The 24,243-nt window shown below is 29.4% G+C and overlaps 1 protein-coding gene across 1 annotated transcript; it reads right to left on the bottom strand.

Moving 5' to 3' along the window:
* Positions 1 to 15,245: 15,245 nt before the first annotated feature.
* Positions 15,246 to 18,568, bottom strand: LOC124917963 (methionine aminopeptidase 1B, chloroplastic-like). The gene is made up of 10 exons (XM_047458228.1): positions 18,433 to 18,568; positions 18,292 to 18,370; positions 17,981 to 18,218; positions 16,849 to 17,010; positions 16,645 to 16,686; positions 16,475 to 16,546; positions 16,296 to 16,375; positions 15,949 to 16,046; positions 15,808 to 15,855; positions 15,246 to 15,710 (listed from the first exon to the last, which is right to left on the bottom strand). The coding sequence occupies exons 1-10, from the start codon at positions 18,512 to 18,514 to the stop codon at positions 15,565 to 15,567; spliced, it is 1,047 nt and encodes a 348-aa protein (XP_047314184.1). The 5' UTR covers positions 18,515 to 18,568; the 3' UTR covers positions 15,246 to 15,564.
* Between the last annotated feature and the right edge of the window lie 5,675 nt (positions 18,569 to 24,243).

The following is a 24,243-nucleotide window of genomic DNA, read 5'->3' as shown; positions in this document are numbered from 1 at the left end:
GTGATCGAGTGATCGAGTTAACCATGTGATATGTTTAATTTGTTTATGTACTCAGAATTGAAATGATAAATCTAATCGAATTTAAGATATATTGGGACATAAAATGGTCTAAAAATAAGGATTATATTAGAGAATATAAGAATGATATTTTAATCATGAAGTTACTGAATAAGACTATTAATTAGATATTTCTTTACCTAAGTCTTGTTTGATGTTAGTTTTCCTTTAATGTTTTTGTTTTTTTTTTAAATTGTCTTTTTAACAAATTATTACACTAATAAAAATAGTATTTTTAACAGCCAATATTAACCGTGTTCGCCTTGGTCAATAATATTTATTAGTGTCGGCGATCGATTCGCCGTGGTTAATAATATTTATTAGTGTCGGCCATGTAACGCCGACACTAATAAATATTATTAACCACGACTTTCATTGTATTCGTCGTGGCTAATGTTTTGACTTTCCCACCACACTCTCGCCATTATTATTAATCACGGTTTTATGATGAACGCCGTGACTAAAAGTCATATTTTTCGCGCATTCCCCGCCTTTTTTAGAAAAAATTAATAACCACGACGATAGCATAATGTCGTGGTTAATAAAAAGTTTATTAATCACAGCATTATGATAACGCCGTCCCTAATAATCGTTCACCTTCAAATTCCTTAATATTGATTATTAAGGACGGCGTTATCATAATGTCGTTGTTAATAAACTATTTTTTAACCAGGGCTTTATGATAACGCCGTCCTTAACAATAGTCTACTAACAAATTCCAGATTATTGATTAATAATGACGGCATTATTATAAAGCCGTGACTAATAAACTATTTATAAACCACGGCTTTATAATAACGACGTCCTTAATAGTAAATATTCAAACTATTAATGACCCACCGCCAAATGCCGTAACTAATAATCTTTGCAAATCATTTCCGAGGCCTATAAATAGAATGCCTTCATTTCTCTCTATAAGAAATTTGAGATATATTCTAATAAACTATCGATTTCCTTCAAACCAATATGCAATCCATGTTCTTTTGAGATATTCTTCAATTTGTTAAAAGAAAATTGAAGATATCTAAGAACGGACACGGTTGTATATTGGTTAGAAGCTCATTGGTTGAAGATCGAAAGGAGAAACCAATTCCTGCAGTCACTTAACACGTTCCGTACAAAAAAAATCAATGATCATCAATCTCTTCTTCCATATTTCTATCATATTTAATTAGTTATAATGATTAATTCAAGATAGAGATTTCGAAGAAGAGTCTGGTTGTCTATTGATAAAACCACTTCTCCTAAACTACTGATTTTCTTCAAATCATTATGCAATCTTGTTCGATGATTTTTTGTTGATTCATAAGATGTAACCATTTAGGGTGGAGAGGTGGCTTTAGATTTCGGCCATTGAAAAGAAAGCCTCTTTAAATGAAACATTTTCTTGGTTCACATTTAGGGCGGGTATTTATAGGATTGGTTAAAGATTAGGTTAAAAAAAACTTAAGTCCAAGCCCATTCTAACTTCCTTGACCAATTCTTGGGGGAGTTTGTTGAAGACCACCTCTAAGTAGTTAGAAAATTTGAGAGAATGTGGTGTTACAAGTTTGAAGATTGATTTTTATTTGTAAAACACATATTTAACAAGATAATATTTCTTTAATCAAACATTATTAACCACGACAATAGGTAATGTCGTGGTTAATATGCTAACACCAAAACACATTAACCACGGCGTTAGGTAAAACCGTGGTAAATGTGATTATTTATTAACCACAGTTTTACCTAACGCCGTGGTTAATAATGTGAACCTACTAGAAAACGAAACGATCACATTATTAACCACAATGTTAGGGTAAAACCATGGTTAATAAATAATAACATTAACCACGACTTTACCTAAAGTCATGGTTAATAATGTGAACTTACTGGAAAATAAAATGTTCACATTATTAACCACGGCGTTAGGGTTAACCGTGGTTAATGTGATTATTTATTAACCACGGTTTTACCCTAATGTCGTGATTAATAATGTGAACCTACTAGAAAATGAAATGTTTCTTGGTTCACATTATTAATCACGGCGTTAGGTAAAGACGTGGTTAATGTGTTTTTTATTAATCACGGTTTTCCTCCTAAAGTCGACGTTAATAATAACTTCGTGGTTAATATCTTTTTAATATAAAACTGAAACTTCTTTTTTTCCCTTCTTCTTTTCCTTTTCACCGATTCCGTCGTTTCCGAAATCCCTCTTCACCGAATTTGCCGTTGTCGTTCCTTTTCTAACGTCGATCTTCTTCCCCTTCCTTTGTGAGGGAGAGGTAGAGAGAGCTGGAGGAAGGACTATTAGTTCGTTGAATCTCCAATTATCTGTTCGTCCATCGTTCAAAGAATTTCTTTCGATTTAATTTGGTACAGTTTTTGCGAAATTCTCCAAGTAAAACATTTCATTACCTTATGTTGCTTGTTCCTCTCACTTGATGTCATCTTCATGATAAAAATACAATGAATCATTTTTTTTTTTACTTGCAGAGAAAGTAATGGGCGTGTCTAGGGTTAAATGGAGACCAGAGTTAATTTATGTTTTTTGTTTTCTAATAGAGTTCTTTGTTTTCTGATACTGTTACCGTGCTTCTTCTTGATTATTGATTAGTAATATCTTTTTAGACTAGTTCATTGTCTACTTGAGGCCATCTCGAAATGATTCAATACACATCCGTTCTTAATATTTCACATATTTGTTGCATTGTTTATTCTTCATGGAAAGAATAAATGGTATGAGATTGATTCAACTTGGAGAATATTACAACTACTTAGTTTCAGAAGTTCTAGTTTATCATATATGTTGATGGGTCTTATGAATGTGTTGCCTGAACTTGATCTATTCTCGTAGGTTAATAGTTTAGATACTTGTTAGATATGTTTAGATTAGTGATGTAGGTTTGATAAGTTAGATATGTTGATTTATTGATAGATTTAAGTTTCTTGATTTAAGTTGTTTATTTTGGTTAATTAATTTAGGTGGTTTGATTTTGGTTGATTAATTTAGCTAGGTTGATTGATTTAGGTTGTTTGATTTAGGTTGTTTGATTTTGGTTGATTGATGTAGGTTGTTTGATTTAGGTTTAGTTTGGTAGGTTTAGATATTTGATTTATGTTTTTATTATTGAATGATTTAGGTTGTTGATTAATTTAGGTTGTTTGATTTTATTTGATTAATTTAGGTTGTTTGATTTTGGTTGATTAATTTAGGTTATTTTGATCTATGTTTGCGGATATAAAAAATTGCCACAAAGATAAATCCTTGTTATTCGAACATTTAAACAAGTTTTATTTGTGTGTGTCCAATATGATTACTTATTTATAATTTTAACTTTATTTTTAAAAGACATCATGCCACCTGAACGGGGTACTAATTAACAAGCACTATCGAATGAGTTGGACGTGCTTCGAGAGCGAAGACTATCGAGACATTTGGATGACCTCCGAGATCGTATCCTATGCATTTTATGGGATCCGAGTTTCATGATATTGAGAGACTAGATGATCCAGATTCCACCATTCCCGAGGAGTCTAACACTCAAGGGAGGATTCTTTCGTTCCCGAGACTGCATGTATTAATAATAACTTATACGTGATATTTAAATCATTATATAAATTTTTAACAAATATCATTTTAATGTTATTTTGCAGTAGCGTCTTCATCGAGAAGGGGACGAGGGAAGAACAAAAATACGATTCTTGCAAGAATGAGAACTAGAGAGAAGATGATGTTGGAGTTCAGGGACTTGGATGGAAGGCCTATATGCGATAACACCCGTTGGTCTCTCCATATTGGCAGCGTTGTCCGGAAAGACGAGTTGGTGCCACATCATCTCAAAAATTGGTCTGATCTCTCCCAATCCCAATTGAACCACATATGACCGTCTATCTCTGTGAGTTATATATTTTTTAACGTGTTATCTTATAATTTGAAAGTTTCACAATCCTAAAATATGTTGTTATATTTTAGGATCCTTTCGAGAGTTCAACAAACATTCCTATTGAAGCCTATAAAGATAAGACGATGGCACAAGAAAATAAGGCATGGGATAGGTGGAGATATGAGAACAAGTGGACTTACATCGACCAGTATATTAATGACGAGGAAAGAATCAGAATAAACCCTCCTCGGGGGTTTTATTACGAAGATTGGAATTATTTTCTTGACAATCACTACTTCACGCCTGAATTTAAGGTATAATACATAATCATTTATATTTCATTATATGTATTTTTCGACTATTAACTAACAACTACTATCTTATAATTGTAGAAAAAAAGTAAGACCAACGCTGACAACAGAAAGAAATTGATGTACCCCCACCACACTGACAACAAACCATTTTTGTAGAAAGAACGAGATATGGTAATTTTTAGTAAAAATATTTAATTTACATAATATCTAACATATGATATATGTATGTTATTTGTACAAGAGAGGGAGATGGGACACCCCCTAGTCAAGTAGAGTTCTTCCTACAAACACACACTAGGAGAGCGACTGTCGATGATCCCATTATCGCGCCTTCTCCACTAGTTCAGCAAGTCGTCGTAATTGTTATCATTTCTGTCATTTTAGTTTGGATGTCTAAGTTTAAAATTACTAACATTAATGTTGTAAATGATTGTAGACTGTGATGCGTGGGCGGCTCGAAGCAAACCCTAATATGTCATCGCTCAAGGTGTTTGAGTCTACTTTGGGTCGACAGGGACACGAGAGGGTGACTAGGATGGGATCGGGAATATGTCTCACTCACTTCAAACCCGATCAAATGGGAAGTTCTTCCTCTAACATCAACTCACGTGTGTCACAACAAACGCTGATGGAGGAGAACATGATCCTGCGAGAAGAGGTGGAGATGCTGTGCGCAAATCAGGAAGCACAAAATGAGGCACATGAGCAAAGAATGAACGATATCCAAGCAGAGGTGCGTGCACAAAAAGAGGCTTTAGAGGCGCAGGTGCGCGCACAACAAGAGGCTTTAGAGATGGTCATGTCTAGGATTCCCACTCATCCCTCAATTAGTGATTAACATACGCTTTGATTTGAGATTTTGTATTATAATTTTAGATTTTTGTTGAATTTGGAATTGAGTTTGATTTATGAATTGTCATTTTTTCGTAAAAATATTTGAAATAGGTTTTGTGAAATTCAAAATATAACAAAAAACCAGATAGGGACAATTATTAACGTCAGCGTAGGGAAGGCCGACGTTAATAAGTGAACCGTAAAAACCAGAGAGTGACAATTATTAACCACAACTTTAGGAGAATGTCGTGGTTAGTAATGTATCACTATTAACCACGGCTTCCTCCCCTAAAGTCATTGTTAATAATCAAAATATTTTAACGTCGAGTTTTGTAGCGTCGACGAACGACGACTTTTGTCGTCGACGTTAATAATCATTAACGTCGGCATTATGGTTTTTAACGACGACTTTCGCCGTCTTTAATAGTATTTTTCCCACTAGTGTTATCATCTTAATTCATCAATTAAAATATTCTTATTTTACTTTTATTAAATATATATTTTAAATATAAAATCACGTTTTAATAATTAAATATAAAAAAATTAATCTCAAATAACCTATTTTTTTTATCAAACAATTTGTTGAATAAAATCCAATTTTACAAAAGCATGAGCTCTTAATGCATATCAAAATGATGTTACACTTATTTGAATTCTTTTATTTAAGAAAATATGATTAATTAAATGAAAAAAAAAACTTATAATGAATGAAGGGGTTAGAGGAGCAATTTAATTAAAGAAGTAAAACTATGATGGATGGATAAAATGAATGAAAGTATCTCATTCATATAGTAGGAAAAAAAAAGGAAAAAGTGAGAAAAAATAATAAATATTCTTTCATAGATCTGTTTTAGGATGTTGAAGGTTTTTTAGGTTTCTGATTGAGTTCTTAGGTGAGGTCTCTGTCTAGTCATTTTATCGTAACAACTTGTTTGATCTGGGTTTTTTTAGAATTTTGTAAGAAAATATTGTTTGATAAAAGTTTAATATTTTATATTTAAAATTTAAATCTAATAATAAAAGGTAAGACTTATCTCAAATAGGTTATTTAGGGATTTATTTTAAAATTCAATCATTAAATTTTATGTATTTTCATTTATTAAATTAATTAATTTATTAAAAAAAGATTAAGTTATTTTTATTATTTTTTATTATTTATTAAAGATGAGAGTATTTTAAGTATTATATATAAAGAACCCGTTCTTCCCCAAATTATATTAAATTAAGTAATTTTAAAGAGAAATGATAAAGAGAAAAAAAAATATATTAACAGAAAAATGTTTGGGAAATATATTAAAAAAAAAATTGTTGGGAAATGATGTATCATTTGAGTGGATATAAAATCTGAAAATTTTCTCTTATTAAATTATCAATCCACTAAAAACTAAAAAGATGACACATCATTTTCCCAAAATTTTATTTTCAATATTTTCTCGTTCTCTATTATTTCTCTTTTTTAAAATCTAGTATTTACCTCCAAATAACCCACACACAGATCAAACGAACTCATAAATTATTTAATTGACATCACATTAGTTAAAAAAAATATAAAAAAAAAATTATTTTATTTTTCCAGTCAATCTTCGCTCAAAATTTTCTTCCATAATAATTTCTCCTTAATTATTTATATAAATAATGATCATGCAATAAAAAATAAAATTTGTAAAAAATTGACATCAAATGAACCTAGTACTATACCAGAGCAGAAGTTCGTACAGAGGTAAAACAAAGCCACCGTGGGGTTCGTGCAATAATATATATAATTAATGATGAATTTATTTATATATGAATGGTTATTTAAAAATTAATATTTATTTTAGTACTGGTAGTCAGAAAGAGTGAGATGAACAGTTGGAAAAACTGGCGGCTCTATGCATTGCACTTAACTCGGGACAGAGAAGTGGCAGTTTCATTACGATTAAAGTGCATGACCACCTTCGTGGTTTGTACTGTTAAAGTTTTATTTATTTTAATTGGTTTGTCTTCTAAAATTTTGTTATGGGTCTTCGATAGGAATGGGATTATTTGAATAAGTTTAGAAAAAAATGGAATGATTTAGAGGAGATAGAAATATTTTTAATAAAAATCTTTAAAATGTATTAAAATATTAATATATAATAATAAAATAAAAGATAATAATTTAAAATAAATTATATTTTATTATTTTTGTTAATGAATTAATTGGTATGATTGATGAAAATAGGAATGAAATAAAATTTGAATAGTTTGAGTTATTTAAATTCAAACCGATTTAATTATATCTTCAAAATGGGAAGAAAGATAGCCCGGAAACCTTGTTGTTGTAATTTTAACCAGCATTATTATTTATAACATAATTAACATAGTGTGTTTGGTTACTGTAAAATTGGGAATATAATTAGAATTTGGAGATCATTTCACTTCTTATGTTTAATTCACCATTAAGAAAGAGATAGTATTCGAATTCAAATCAATTTAATATTATAATTCTTAATTTCAATATTTTTACTTCAAAATTCAAAATGATAATTTCAATAATTATTTTTTTATGTTTTCAAACAAGATATTTTATTATGTTATTATTTATAACATAATTAACGTCTTGAATATATATACATATATATATATATATATATATAATATTTATGTTTTTTTTAATTTAAAAAACTAATCCGTTAAAATAATATTTTTTAATTTATAGAATTAACATGTTAAACCGATATATTTTTTTAATAAAAATTTAACCTCGGACAAACATTTGATACTTAAGATATCCTAATACACTATTGAACCCCTAGGAATCACTCCCTCATAGTTTAGTACGTGTCTAGACGACATGTGGTAAAACTGGGAATATCGCGGAGTGGCTTGAGGTTTGATATGTTTCAACTTTGGTTTGCGTGTCAGACGTCTTTTAAAAGAAAATATTATTTTAAAATATTTTTAGAATGCATTGGAGCTTTGGAAATTATTTATATAAAAATAATTAATTTTATTCAAATTTTAATAATCAAGGGGCCAATTAACCAAAAACCCGGTTTAAAAAATCAAAATAACTAATTTAAAAGATTATTTATTTGAAAACAAAGTTGCCAAATGATTTTAGAAAAATCAATAAAAAATTGTACGTGTACAAACGTATTTTACACTAGAGTTTCTATAATGGGTTCGGATTTTGGTTACGTTCGAGAAAGAGCATTCGCGCTATGTCCTCCACGCCCGTCAAATGACGGTTTTATTTTAAAATAAACAAAGTCTGACTATTATAATATTCATTTATAACATTTATTTTCTTTAATTAGTAGTATGAGGTCATAAACAAATATATGTTTAGATTGCATAAATAATTGTACAGAATTATTCGAAAGGGCGTACCTATTATTACGTTGATAAAATACTGAGTAAAAACCCTGAAAAATATCATAAAAGTGAAGGACATCAGCAAAGACCCAATTGTTGCTCAAAAGCCTTTGAAAAGTAATGCAGGGGTCAAGGAGAAGAAAGAAGGAGTTTGGATGATACGGTATAATCAAAGGGCAAATTTATTTAGACTAAAAAATCAAATCACCAAACTCCTGATGCATGCTAAGAAATGAGAGATTGTACTCAACAAGGAGAAAATACAAAGCACAACCGTTCAGCTTAACATTCATTATCTCCAAGACTGGAATTTACTCAAGAATGATGAATAAGAAGTGATAGTAAAATGATCTGTTGTAACAATGAGGGAGTTAATAAATACTCATAAATCAAAGACATATACTATCATAAGTAATTCTACATGGAAAATCAATAAAGTTTGTAAAGACAACATTGCGAAAAAGACTGAAGATCATGCATACAAAGGAAAAATCTACTTGGACAATGTACAGACAAAAGTGAATGTACTGATTTCTCCTTTTGAAATTAAATTGTCTGCTATAGTAGAAGAAAATTGTGTTAAGGAATGGGAAAATGTAGTTTTGAAAAACTACATAGGAAAGAATAGAGTTTCTTTCATAGTCACCAAAGAGGCACTTATGAAGCAATGAGAGAAAAGGGGATTAGAGAAAATTTCAGTAAATGTATATGATCTCTACTTTCTGAAATTTAAGAAGGGATCAAATATGGATGAAATTCTGGAAAATGAACATACATATATTGGATCCAACTACATGAAGATGGAAAGATGGTCTGAAGATTTGAAAATATTAAACAAGCTTAAAGAAACAACTCAAATATGGTTCAAAATTTGGAATATCCCTGCACACATTATAATGTAGAAGCTCTTAGTCATTTTGCATGTTTATTGGGTACGCCATTATATATGGACCCAATTACTGAAAGAGGAGAGCACCTATCATTTCCTAGAATTAGCATTGAGGTGCATCCTAGAAGTATACTGCCAAATAGTATGACAGTAGTAAACAGAAAAGAAAAACCTACTGTCATGAAAATCACTTATGAGTGGAGGCCATACAGATGAACTTTCTGCAATACCTTCCAACATGCAAGCCCAAATTGTGATTTGGCTAAGGAAGAAGATCAAAAAAATTCATAAAGGCCATAAAGTAAAGATGCAGGAAAATGAAACAGATGAAGACAACATGTTGAAACATCAGGTTGGTATGGAAATAAAAATTCTGATTATGATAATTAAGATATTATACAATTTGTAATATTTGTTTGTAATCTCTATTTTTCGTATGTTTGATGGATACTAATCAGTTTATTTAGGGTAGTTTGATTGTCATCTTTTAATTATAGCTAGAGTTTGTCTAGTTTTGATTCTTGACCCTCCCACTTTTGAGATTTTAATGAAATGGTTTTAACCGTTTTCCTAAAAAAATAGTGTTATAATTTAAAAATAAATTTCAAATAGGGCTTTAGCCAAAATATTGGTTTATGAAATATCTCAAAAATATTTAAATATCATTTTCTAACCTTTTAAGATTATTTAAAAATGAATTGGGTTCCAAAACTACAAATATAATTTTGGATTTTGAAAAGTGGAACCAAACAGGCTTTAGGACCGAAGTCTTAAGGTCCGGGTCCAGTTTTAGTGATCTGGACTCGGACAGGCTCGGTCTAGACTAGGTGGTCTAGACCAAGGCTTTGGAGCATGGGTCCATGGATCCGGAAGGCTCGGTCTCGAACTCGGACTACTCGATCGAGGGACCGGAGGGCTCGTTCCTAGGGTTTAGGAGGTTCGGTCCTAAACTCAGGTTGTTCGGTCTTAGGTCTGGGAGGCTCGGTCCCAAATAAGACCTCTCGGTCCGAGATTAGATACCACGGTCAGATTCCTTGGTCCTTGCTCAAGAACATCGATCTTAAGTCTCGATCATAACTCAAGAACACCAATCATTGGTCTCGGTCCAGACTCAAGAACACCCGTCCTTGGTCTTGATCCGGACTAAAGATTCTCGGTCTTGTTTCTCGGTCCCGGTCCTACAAGACTCGTTCGTTGGGGACCGATTATTCTTGAATTGGTGAAGACATGGAATCATGATTTAGAAGTTGCAGATGATTCATATGATTATGGGGAACAAAAACTTTAACCATAATCACGATCAATCGATCTTTACAAAGATTAATTTTTAAAAACCATTTTTAGGTCAAAATTTGGAAACATGTTTATTTCATTAAACTCATGTTTATTTCATTAAACTCATGTTTATTTCATTAAACTCAAATAGTACAATCTTATTTTTTTTAATAAATTTTTTCTATAATATGATCACTATAATTATAACTATTAAATAACTCATTTCATCAATGAAATTACTCTTATTTTATTTTTATTAAATTTAAATTTTAAATATAAAATAAAACTTTAATAATTAAACCACTTTAAAATCTATATAACTAACTTCTCTTTTTTATCAGACAATATTACAAAAAATAAAACACATAACAAATACTTAAAAACTTATATCAAACAAAGGTCCAAATTTGAGAATTTTTTTGGATTTTGTAAAATACTCAGTTTCATAAATAAATATGTTATTTTTGTTTTTTTAATTATTATGTTGTTCTTTTATATTTAAAATTTAAATATTATAATATAAATTAGTTAATATACTCAATTCGATGAAATGAGTTATTTGATTCTTAGAAAAATAATGATACAGTAGAAGGAAATTATAAAAAAAACTATGTAAAATTCATAAAAACAAAAAGACCCAAAAAAATCCATATTAAATGAGCTCAATTATTTGAGTTTTTTTTTTTAATGTTGTAAAACAAAATTTTGAGAAAAAAATAAGTTATTTGAATTTTAAGTTGGTTTGATAACTAAAATGTTTTTTATATTTAAAATTTAAATTTTATAAAAAAAAATAAAGTAAGGATAGTTTAATATTTTAATTGATAAAATAAGTGAATTTTTATAATGAAGCGTTATTTACCGTGGAATTTTATGGAGGATATATGCATGAAAAAATATTGTATTATGGTTAGTCGTTGTAGTATGTGTCACGAGGATGTTGAATCGATAACCCACTTACTTTTACATTGTTGAGAGGTGACTAGTATCTGAAATTTTTTGTGGAGTATTATTGTGATAAATTGGATGATGTCCGAGTCTTTGGGTAATTATTGAGAAATTTGAATTGATGCAGTTGATATGACTATAGTTTTGAAACCCAACCCGGCCCACTAATCGGACCGACAAACCCGATGAACCGGTCGTCAAACCGGGTTGGTTAAAATAAAATCGGAAATGCAATCAACCTAGTTAAACTCGGCCAACTCGACGGTTGAATTAGAAATTCGACAGCCCGAGTTAACCCAATGGGTTTATCTTATTTTTTAAAAAAAATCTATCATTTTTTTTCACTTATCACTCTCTTAGTTCCCCTCTCTCCGATTTTTGATTCTCATTGGGTTTACCTAATTCTAGTTCATGTGGGTAGAATATCGATTTCTAGTTTTAAACACTAAAAATGACAAACTCTTTCATTCACTTCAAGCTACACCTCCTATTTGAGTTAACTGATTTTGTTTTTACCAGACCAAAAAAAGATTTAAGATGGAATTGTAAGTTATAAATTAAACCTAGTTCCTTCTCTAGATAAAAGCAAAGTTATCTAATTGGTGGGACTAATTTTGATATGGGTGTGAGAGTTTTGCGAATAATTAGTAGTTGATATTTATTTTAATTGTGTTGTCCCTAATAGAGGCAATGAACTGATTATAATTGCGAAACAATATTTTGAATTTTGATATCTACTTTAACTATTATTGTATAAACAATTTGATAGATTTTTGTTATTTTTGTATTATTTTATTATTATATGAAACTCACTAGTTGAACCAGTTAACCCATCGCTTGAACTAGTAACACAGTTACCTAGTCCCTTCACCATCATGATGACCGGGCTGGGTTTCAAAACTATGGTATGAAAGACCTACATATTTGAGTTATCATCTAAATTATTTTTTGTTGGACTATCTGTTTGTAGAGAAATTGTCGAACTTTCAATGATTGTAGTCATTTGATGCGTATCATTTATAATGATATTATTATGACGTTTTTTTAGATTCGTTCTAAGAAGTCAGTAGAATCTGTTAGGAGTTAATCGTTCTTCCTAGAACTTACGAGCTCGATAACCTATAGAGTAACATTTTTATTTTTAGTTTTTTTATATAAGCTTTTTGTTGTACTTAAAACGATTTTTATTATTTTTAATATAAATGGATCTTTAAACAAATAATAAGTAATATATTTTTGTAAATAATAGTGATGTGATAAAGAAATAATTAATAAAATAAAAAAAAACATGAAAACAAAAATTCTTAGAGCTTGTTTGATATTGAGTTTTTTTTTTTTTAATATTTATCCAAAATACTAATATATTTTCCTTTTCCACCCCATCACTTGTTTTATCAACAAAATATAAGAAAATAGCATTTAATTAATTTATTCTTTATATTTTTCAATCTCATCTATTTAAAAGATAAAATTGTATTAAATATTTAAAAACTAGTTAGTTTAAAAAACTGTTTGATTAAATTTTAAAAATTAAGTTTTTTATTATTAAATGATAATTTAATTTTAAATAATTAAATAAATAATATTTTTAATATTTTAATGGATAAAAAGAATGAATAAATGAAAAATAATGGTTAGATTTTAAGTAAAAAATCAAAACAAAAACTCTAAAACCCAAAGATCAAACAAACATTAAATGTTAATACATTTGTTTGGGTGGAAGTGGAATAGCCTCTTTTTCCGTAGTGGCTATAGCTAAGAGCTCATCACAGCTAGCCTTCTTCTTCTGCTGCCTGCTGTTGCTGCATCAATAAAACGCTTGAGAGAAATGATGATGATGATATCACAGATTCTACTTCTGAATCTTCACTTTTTCTTTTCTTTTCTCTATCACTTTTTTTTCTTCTTTACAGAAATATTTTCATGACACATAAATACCTTTAGCTATCATACACAAGTTGTCTTGAAAATAACATCATGTCTTGTTGGTAAACAGTACATGGGATGTCATTTTCTTTCATGAATTACATCAACAATACTAATAAACTATGAACAAGATCTTACCTTAATGAATCAATAAGTTAGTTTAAAACTAGTTCGTTATCACTAACGAACTAATTTTAAACTAACTAATTGATCTATTAACATAAAAGTAGTGACTTGTAACCTATAACCTAACTTTGTATAACTTTATAAGGCATTGGTAAGCTGATAAAAGAAAAGTGTATAAAAGTGTGGAGAGATTGATTCGATGGATCGATCATAGGACTGATTATAATAACTAATGAATTAAGAGACAGTTTGAAGTTTAAGAATTAGACAGATGATGATGATAAAGGAAGGCTCAAGAATTCATCAAAAAGAGGACCACTGACTGGCTTGGCTGACTGACTGACTGACTGAGCTATCTGATTTTGGGGTTTCACCCAAATTAAAGTCTCCTTTTTCAGAGATCTTACATAAATACATACAGCTGCAGCAAACACAAACAATTTCCTTCTTTCTTTCCTTCCTTTATTATTCAATTTCTTATAACTCATAATTATTGCATGCACGCTTGCAATATCGTATTAATTTTGGCTCAGAACCCACATTATTTGTTTTTTCTACTTGTGGGTATTATTATTCATACTTAGCCATATTGATATTGAGCTTGAGCTTGATTATATGTTGCATTTTGGAAATGGGTATATGATTAGTAAGTGTAAAATGCACTTGAGATCTATAGAGGTCATTTCCATATTATTTTTTCAAAAGTTTAGTCATGGCACATTGTTTCAACTTAAAGTCGCGGTTTTAGTGAGAATCAAACCTGACACACATTTAATATCTAAGACAATATTCTGATCACTTAAACTACCCTAATGAATGAAATTAGGTCATTTATATTCTAAACTGATCCAGAACTGTATTTGCCAATCCTACAAAACTGAAAACAGGGAAAAGAAGAAAAAAAAAGTGAGCCAATATTCTGACAGCACCATATATTGGTATCTGATTTCTGCATTCAGCTTTTCGGCATTTCTATTGGGAATTGGCAGAAGAAATCATAAATCAAGTCATTTCCAAGAATATCATGTGTATGTGTACTTGTGTGTAGAGTGTACTTACTCTGTATAATTATTATGATGTAAATGGCCAGCCGGGGGCTTAGTTAGTGCAGGTTTGGACTGACTTTGGCCTTTCATTTGAACAACAAGAACAACAAGAACAAGAATGGAGATGTACTATTAATGCTTTTATCATCTCCTCTTCTTCTTCTTCTTCTTCTTCTAAAAGTGTACTATATTAATAATAATGGATGAGAGAAGTTATTAATCTGTTTTTCTTTGATTCAATCAATTATACAGACCTACCCTTCAATGGAAGACAATGACACTTTTCTTATATATATTCAAATTCAAAAAAAGAAAGAAAAAAAATAAGATTTTGATATGTTTTGTGATACAAGAAAGATACATTAATTGAAAGCCTTAAAAAATGACAAGTTTGGAAATAACCCTCTATACAAAATATTTGTCTTTCATCTTACAATAAACCTAACCTTAATCTAACCCACCATAGTCCCAATATAAATAACCCATTACACATTTGATAACCGAGCACTTCAAAATACATTTCATTAGAGATCAAAGGCCTCAAGTTCGAGTATACTGAGAATACCATAAGTTGAAATAGGGAATTTTAAATGTAGGATAGTTTCAATAAAGAAAATACTCAAGATTTCGTAAACAAAACATTATAGGACATTTGAAGTCAAATAGTACAACACACGAAAGGATGCACGTATTGTTTACCAAGACCCGTTAAATCTTTTCTTTTTTATTACATTTACCTTAACAATCCTAAAACCCGGAATGAATAATACAACTTCCACTTCTTTAACCTTCGTGACTATTATTCTACGGTAACCTTCAATCCTTTCGCCTTAATTCTTCCTTTAACTAATCATTCAAACGCTCACTTTACAATTTCCATTTTCTGTTCTCCAAGCATGCAAATTTGGGATGGTTATTTCAATTCAACTCTTTAACCATTTCATCTAACATTTGGTTAAAATTTCGGCGCCTGTTCGAGTAATCAAAATGGTATGCTCAAACTGTGCAGCTGAGCTGCCATCAACTGTCAAAGTCGTCCAGTTGTCTTCCCAAGTTGTGCAATTAATTGAACCCAGTGTAAGTATTGGTTCTGCATTTCATTATTATATAGAGAGAAAAGAAATCCCATAAGAATGCTTCCTTTTTTCTAATCATTTTACAAGATTCCGAGAAGCAAATGAACTCACCGATTGTAAATGTTTGACCTTCCACCATGAAACCAGGTTCTTCGTTTCCTGTTGAACCAGATAGTATCAATATTTGGTCTTAATCTGGTGGGTTACATTACATTATATAGGATAGGTTTGTTTGTTTGTTACGAAACTCACGATTATGGCATATAATTGGTTCGGAGTGAAATATGGTCCCAATACCATGCCCAACGAATCGCTCTACCACACCAAAGCCAAACTTCTCGGCATGTTCACTGGTACAATAGAAGTTAAAAATAGATTCAATTCCCATCAAAATATGATACTTTGAATCACCCCCAAGTATTTTTCAAGATCCATTTGTTATATCTAACAAGAAACTGCAAGAAATTTATTGACAATTTCTCATCTAGATATAAGAAACAAGTGTTTCTATAATCAAAATTCCCTTGGAATAGGCTGAAATTTGTTGAGTTGTATTTCATTTTACCGTAAATATTTAGTCATGTAAAAAATGATTGTACCTAATTCTTTTTCCAATTTTTCTAAACATGGCACCATCTTTGCAAACAGCAATTCCTTTCAACATGCTCTCTTCTGTCACCTGAATGCATCCATCATGGACAAAATGCAGTGTGTCAAACATTCCAATTTTTTTTTTTAAATGTAACAGCAAGTTCTGGTTATTAGGTAAAGGGTGTACCTTTACTAATCGCTTCAAACGTTCACTAACATTTCCACAAAGAAAAGTTTTAGATGTGTCCCCATGATAACCCTAAAGAATTTTGCAGACAATCAATGCAGAAATGGAGTTATGGGTAGAAAGAAAGGAAATAGTGTTCTCAAGAGGGGAGTGAAAAGCAAGGAAATTACATTTAAATACACTGTCACATCAATGTTTATTATATCACCATCCTGCAAAGAAAAGATTAGAATTATTGATAAAAAAAATCAGAAATAATGGCCCATTTGGATCCAGATGAGAAAGAGCTGAATTCTTTGATTCAGGATCCATTGTATCTAGGTGTTTCCAAATGCGTCATCAATAACATAACAACTTAAAAGAGATTCTGAAACCTGCAATTGGCGAGAATCGGGTATTCCATGGCACATACACTCATTGACCGATGTGCATACACTTTTTGGGAAGCCTCCATAGCCAAGAGGTGAAGGATAAGCACCAGCATCAATAATCATTTGGTGCACAGCTTTATCAATTTCATTTGTTGTTACTGATGGCTGGTGATGATGATGAGATAGATAGTAATACAAGGTTAAAGATTAGATGTTTAATGACTCCAACAAGCATGCCCTAAGTGACAGAAATATAAGCAGTCCATGCATACAATTAAGAATTTATGAAAGAGACCATGTCAAGCTTATGAACAACAGTCCAAATTCCAAACCAAATAAACATGCAAATGATTATCTCAAATTTCATTCAAACTAGAAGTTGCAAGTTTTAAAATGACATATTACAAGAACAGAGAGACATTAATTCCAGACTTGTTCAAATGTCCTAACATGCTTAATACCCGTTTATTTCAGCCTCGTTACGTTTCTGACTCTAGAATTCATGTATTAATGTACAGTAATTTTATTCATCTTTGGCTGAAAGTCATCGTGAGAGGTCTCATGCGGAACAGATCGTGTCAGACAAATCAAATGTAGTAAGTGCCTAAAGATGATTAATTCCACAACAAGTATCACACTGAATAGAGCTAAGTGCATGAACTTTTTGATAATTAGGGAAATTCCATTAGTAATATAAGAGGGTAAAACCAAAACTTCAAAATGAACAACATAGGTTTCTGTTAGGGTTCCGAATGAAAGAGACGAGGATAAGACTGCAATTGACTCAAGAATTGAGAAACTCTTCTTATCATATAATTCATTCATATCCATTATTGATTACATTGTCTTACACCAACAATACTAACTATCTACAACTACATACACATGACAACTTCAATGCGATGAGTTAAAGTTGAATCAATTGAATTGCCATAAGATCGTCTCATTTATGTGAAGGAAACTTGATACGTGATGATTTTGGTTCAGGTTTGGATTACTTATTCAAATTGATGTTACATAATCCTAAATTGAGTAAATTCTATCTTTAGAGCTTATCTAGCATGCATATATTGTTCAAACTATCACTAAAAATGTAATAAAAACTCAAATCTACATAATACCATTAATAACTCACCCTAACCAAAGTTCCCGCATAATCCAAAACCCTAGCAGCAAGTTCACAAGCAGCTCTCATACGAACAACACCTTCAACATCATGAATTTGATGTTCCTTAGAAAGTTCTGGTAACAAAGCAGAACCAACATAAGGAGGCTTTGATATATGATCCGGCACAGGAAGACGCTGTGATACCTTCCCACGCTTCAATGGTTGAATCCGACGGAATTTCGTTTCAGTTTCAAGCTCACGTTCTCTACATTGAGAATCAAACCCTCACTTTTCATCTATATCCTTCAGATTATCAAATAAATTGGATAATATCTTACCTCCGAATTCTCATAGCTTCATCCAGGCCTGAAAGTCTCTTAGATACTATTAACAGTCTTTTTTCTTGAAATTTTCTTCCTAAAAAGGGAATTAACAGCAATTAGAATGTAATTTTTGAAGATGAAGAATATGAGTCTTACCAGAAGATAGAGATGGTGAAGATAAGGTTTCTCCATTAAAGGAAGATGAAAGTTGCAGAGATAGTGAACCCGCGAAAGCCATTACAGGAACTGGCGCCCAAGCTAGATAGAAGGAGAAGATTTAAGAAGATAAAGTTTTCACTTTTAAGATATTTTTTTGAAAATTAATTGGGTTATAAATTTGGCACCTTGTTAAAGACTTGGGTTAATAACCCAATGGACTATGAACCCATCTAGAAAAGCTGCATAGCCCAAACAAAAACCATAAGCAATAAATTTAAGCACTTTAGAGTTTGGAGTTTGGACTAGGATATTTGAAATCAATTTCTTCTTCTTTTTTTGAAAAGGGCAAAAAATGATACAACAAGAAAATGTCAAAGTTACAACTAAAGTCTTATTTATATACAAGACATTGCGTTATCGTAATAATATGTGATGACATGACAACGTAATCAGGGACAAATCTATCGTAATAATATGTGATGACATCAGTGGCGGACCCAGAAATATTTTCTCGAGGGGGCCAAATACATAGTAACGTAGCATTTTTTGCGATCAAATAAATGCATTTTTAATTAAAATTTTACTCGGTAATTACATAAAAATACTAACAAGCACAATTACAAAATACTAACAAACACAATTACTAAATTATTCTTGTCCATGAATCGGTACAAAAAGAAGACAAAATATCTTCATTACGTTGACTATACCAATCAATCAATTCAAGAAAATTACCTTTATTTGATGAACTACTTGACTCATCATGTCCTCGAAAAGATAATCCTTAACTCAATAGAAAGCGTGTTACATCAAACATTGTCGTTAAACGGGTGCGATAATTTATTTCTATATCACGACCATGTGTACGTAAAACGTTTCTCATGTTATGTCTTTGATCTTGAAATGATTGAAATTGATTTCTAGCTTCATTATGACAACTATTTGAAGTTCCCATATGTCGATTGAATCTTTCTAATGCCCTTTTCCAATTTTTGTACTCATCTCTTATAAAGGTAACATCTACGTTTTCTCTATTTAAAGACTTAAAAAGATAACACTAAAAACAAAATGATGTATCTTTTGATATGCTATGTTCTAACCATGTATATTTGATCAGTAACATTAGACTCATTAGAAGGCTCAATAATTGATTGAGAGTGCTCAGACTGCTCATGTGATGTAGAAGTAAAAATTCGTTTATACAACATCTTCATTATTCTGTATCCTACATAAAATAAATAACTAAAAATAGATATGTGTCATAACCTAGACCCTTAAATAAAATCTAACAAATACATTTATTTGTTGTAATAGTTTAAAACTAATTTAAAATTAAGAAATATAAAATAATATTTTACCTTTATATTTATATAAATTATTATTTTACCATTATATTTATATAAATTATTATTTTAATCTTTATTTTATAAGTAATTTGTATTATTAATTAATTATATTGAAATTAATAAAAAAAAATATATATATATATATAATTATAATATAAATGTAATTTTAAAATAAATAATAATCTTATATGATTTTCATTATTTTATATATAATTCTTTATATTTTAAATTATATAAATAAATCTTATTTATATATTAACTAAAATTTATGTATTATTATTATAAATATTGTATCTTAAAAAATATTATAAATATTGTATCTTAGAAAATATTGTTGGTATAAAATAAAAATAATAATTACTTTAATAAAATTATATTTGAAATTAGAATACTATAATTATAAATATTAGAAAATAATGTTTGTATAAAGAAAATGTGAGAGGCAGGGTTTGATCATCTAACCTCTATTATAGAAGGTCAACTCCAAAACCAGCAGGACAAAACCTTATTTGATAAATATATATATATATATATATATAAAATATCTTAAAACTTTTATGGTTGGGGGAGGCCCGAGCCCCCAAAGCCCCCTTGTAGGTCCGCCACTGGATGACATAACAACGTAATCAGGGACAAATCTAAAAATTAGAGTTATGGTGAGTTCGAATTTTGTTTGAAGTGAGCTTAAAAAAACAAAAGGAAATTTATAGATAAACCGAGTAAATGAATGTGAGTTTTGTCATTTTTAAAATTAAAGAATCAAGTGAATTAAATTTAAAAAAATTAAAATTTAGGTTATTATGTCACATTTTTACCATAAAATTTTTCTGGGAGTTGACTGAAGCATAACTCATCCTCTTAATAGATCCGTCCCAAATGTTTCAATTCTCTCAAGTCAAATAGAAAAAGTATTATTCTTTTGATAAAGTCGATTTGATTTGATTTTCTTAGTTCAATAGTTTTGACCCTCTATTGTGTTTGTTACGTGTTCTCCTTTGTAGGTTTTTAGTCTTGAGTCTCAAGACGACTTTTGCTAACTTTATAGGTTGGTTTAATTTGGAGATTATATAAAGCTTTTCTTTCCAGAAATTTGATTGTTTTATTTACTCTATATCAATTTTTGGTATTTTCTTTAAGCTACTTACTTTTCTATAGCTAGGTAAGAGGGTAGTGCAATTATGTCCCAAAGTAGTCTTGTTAGGTTTCTTTCTTCCTCCTTGACTCATCATCTCTATAAAGAGCCAATGAAACATCTCACATGTTTCAATTGTGATCTATTTAGAGCTTGTATGATTTAGGGTTGTAATTGAGTTTATTGTTAAAATCTTGTTTAGTAAAAAAAAATCAATTTGTTTAGCTAAAAATAAATATGAAAGTTTTTCAATAATAAAAAAAAGAAGTTAAAAACTCAACATCAAATGAGTCATCAAATGAGTCCTAAGTCAATAGTCATATGTAAAATGAAATATTAATGTTTTATTTTTCAAAATAACTTGTTGAGATATTATTAAGATTCATCTTCAATTATAACCACAAACTAATTGTATCATCCAAAGACTTACACATCATGTATACCTTTCACAAAATAAATTGGCAAGCTATCATAATTAAGATCAAATAACTACAAAACTTTACTATATTCAAATGGGTTTTTTCTTCCTAATAATAAACAAAACTCATAATTTTCATCATACTAATTTTGTTAAAATCCTATATATAAAACCAAACAAGCCTTTACAAGTATTAGATCAACATTTTCTCCTAACACAAAGTCAATTGACATCATGTGTATGTGCTCATCAATCACAATATTTGTGGAAATTTATGTTAGGCTGATCATTTATACTTTGCTTCTTTCAGTTGACTTTCAAAAACCATCTTATTCACTCAAATGCATGTTGTATGTTGCATGTACCATGTGGCTATCAAGATATTGGTTTCTTAATTTAATATTTGAAAAAAATAATAATAATATCATATAAATTTTGCCCATAATCTACCTCAATTGGAGCAAATATCTCTTTGTATTATTTTTTTATTTCAAAACAATGTATCCATACTACTTCTTAGGCAACTATACTAGTCACAAAGAAACTAATATATCATCATTTTAGCCACTATATCTTAATCGTTAATTTCTCATTATAAACTAAATATTTTAAGTATCATCGTCTACCATCATTTCAAATCAAATTAACCCACTCTTATCTTCGTTTATTTAACCATTATTTCAATTAGAACATTTTTAATGAGAATTAAACTTGATACTTTTAACTTATCAAGTAAGATTGAAAATTCACATGAACTTGGGGTGAAGTTATAAGTTATATTGTCAATGTTGTCGTATTTATAAAGTTTGAGTCGACATCTACACCATATATAATTTCAACCTAGAGGGCTTATATAGAATTTAACAAAAACCCTAGGGACTTGTTTGTAAATTAAATGAGTGGTAATTGTTTAAGGAACGATGGGAGATGTAGTGGGGGAAGAATGAGTCGCCTTTGACTGTCCATGCAATTAATAGTGTCGACATGCACCTTATTTATTTAAAGCCCGAATTTGCATTTACATTTTCATTAATTGCATATTATTTTATTACTAATAATATTACCTAAAATTTGAGATAAATTTGAAAAAATAAAGAAAATATCATGGATGAAATAGGTAAATTAATGTGGGTTTTACCTATTTTTAAAAATTAAACAAGTTAACAATAAATTAAATTGAACAAAATTAGAAATTTAGAGGATAATATGATATTTTTACTATAAAAATAAATAAATAAATATATTATTAAGAAAATTAGCTCTTTCATAAGACCATCAAGCACATTCATCATTCATGTGATTTTTTTAAAGGAGAAACTTTTCATTATTTGTCTAATCATATTAACATGAAGAAAAATTTTCTTTGTCTGAAAAATAAACTAAATATAAGTTATATATCATAAATTTAATTAAATACAATATAAAAACAAACAAACTAGCATAATAACAAATTGTATATAAAAAATCTTATTTTTTCTTTGAAATTCTCATTGGCTAAATATATTTTTTTAGCTTAATTGTATGAGTCTTAAACATATTACCTATACCCTTAAAAGCCTAGATAAATTACTCAAATAAATCACCTCTTATAGTTTAGCTGTAAAATTAAAAGAAAAAAATATAGGGTAAATATAACTAGTTGAGCATTTGATCTTTTGCCCCTTGTGACCTCTCATATTAAGGGTTGACATGAATAAAAAAAAAAAATACATTTTCAACCTTCCTTATGAAAAGCACAGGGCCAAAATGGTCACAAGGGATCCCTACTGGAATATCACCGGTTTCTAAAGTCTTTATAGATTATTTCGATGCTACTCATACAGGCAGTGCTTATATATCACACTCACCTAGACATAAAAGTGAAGCATCACTATTTTCATTTATTGATTTTTTTTTTCTCTTTATAAATGTATCGCTGACTTAGTGGATACACGCACTACCTATACATGTAGCATTGAACTAACCGTCCTCTGTTAAAGACAAATTCTGCTCGTCTAATTGATTGGGTGAGTGTATTTTCAAACTAACTGTTTAATTAAAAAAAAAAAAAAAAAAAAAAGTCACACTACAAAAGAAATAAAATGAGGTGTTCTAACCAAATAAATATTGTTTTTGAAAACTGATGATAAGAAACTTTGGAAATATCAAACATTATAATAAATGTAAAAGACTATAAACATAAATTTATCACAAACATTGTTAAATAGTCTGTAGATATAAATAGTAATATAGCATTAACTAATGAAACTATGAACATGTATCTGCCTCTCTCTCTCACACAGTACTCACCTTTCAACAAATTTAAGATATTTTGGGAAAGTAACCAGATTCCTATACATAGAATCAAACCAAACATAAACCTATATTAGGTGTCGTTTGATTCACCTTATTCATAATTTAATTCTATTAAACTCAATCAAACACATCTCTTAATAAATAACTATCAAATTAAATAATCATGATAAACCTTAGATAATTGGTTTATCTGGATCTGGATTTGAAATTATAAATTTATTTTAAAATATATAATAACAACTTGTTTAATATTAATTTTTTATTCAAAACTCAATATTTTTATTTTTTCACATCATCTATTACATTATTTATTATCTTCTTTTTTTTTATCCATTTATTTAAAAGTAAAATAGTTATTAAACTTTAAAAAAAAATTCAAATTATTTTTTATTCAAAACTCAAATAAAACATAAAAATCAAACATGCTCTTATTTATGTAGGAGCTTGTTTGATATATTATTTATTTATTTTATAAAAAAACCAAACATTATTTCTTTATTTACCCAAATACCCTTTTTCTCCTCTTTTAAATAAAAACTAAAATGATTATTAAACTTTAAATAAAACAAAAAATTTACCCAAAATTCATATAAAACAATCAAAGAACAAACAAGGTA

The sequence above is a fragment of the Impatiens glandulifera genome, unplaced genomic scaffold (genome assembly GCF_907164915.1).
Source record: "Impatiens glandulifera unplaced genomic scaffold, dImpGla2.1, whole genome shotgun sequence".
NCBI lineage: Eukaryota > Viridiplantae > Streptophyta > Magnoliopsida > Ericales > Balsaminaceae > Impatiens > Impatiens glandulifera.
Note: the sequence above shows the minus strand (reverse complement) of the source record. Positions and strands in the feature narration are given on the sequence as shown.

Bases quoted from the DNA above. Each gene is read 5' to 3' on its own strand.
- LOC124917963 (XM_047458228.1), bottom strand. From the start codon at position 18,514: ATGGCTTTCGCGGGTTCACTATCTCTGCAACTTTCATCTTCCTTTAAT. The intron at 17,011-17,980 runs GTGAGTTATTAA...CATCATCACCAG, and splicing joins ATGCGGGAACTTTGGTTAGG to CCATCAGTAACAACAAATGA. The intron at 16,376-16,474 runs GTACACCCTTTA...GGATGCATTCAG, and splicing joins GTTTGAAGCGATTAGTAAAG to GTGACAGAAGAGAGCATGTT.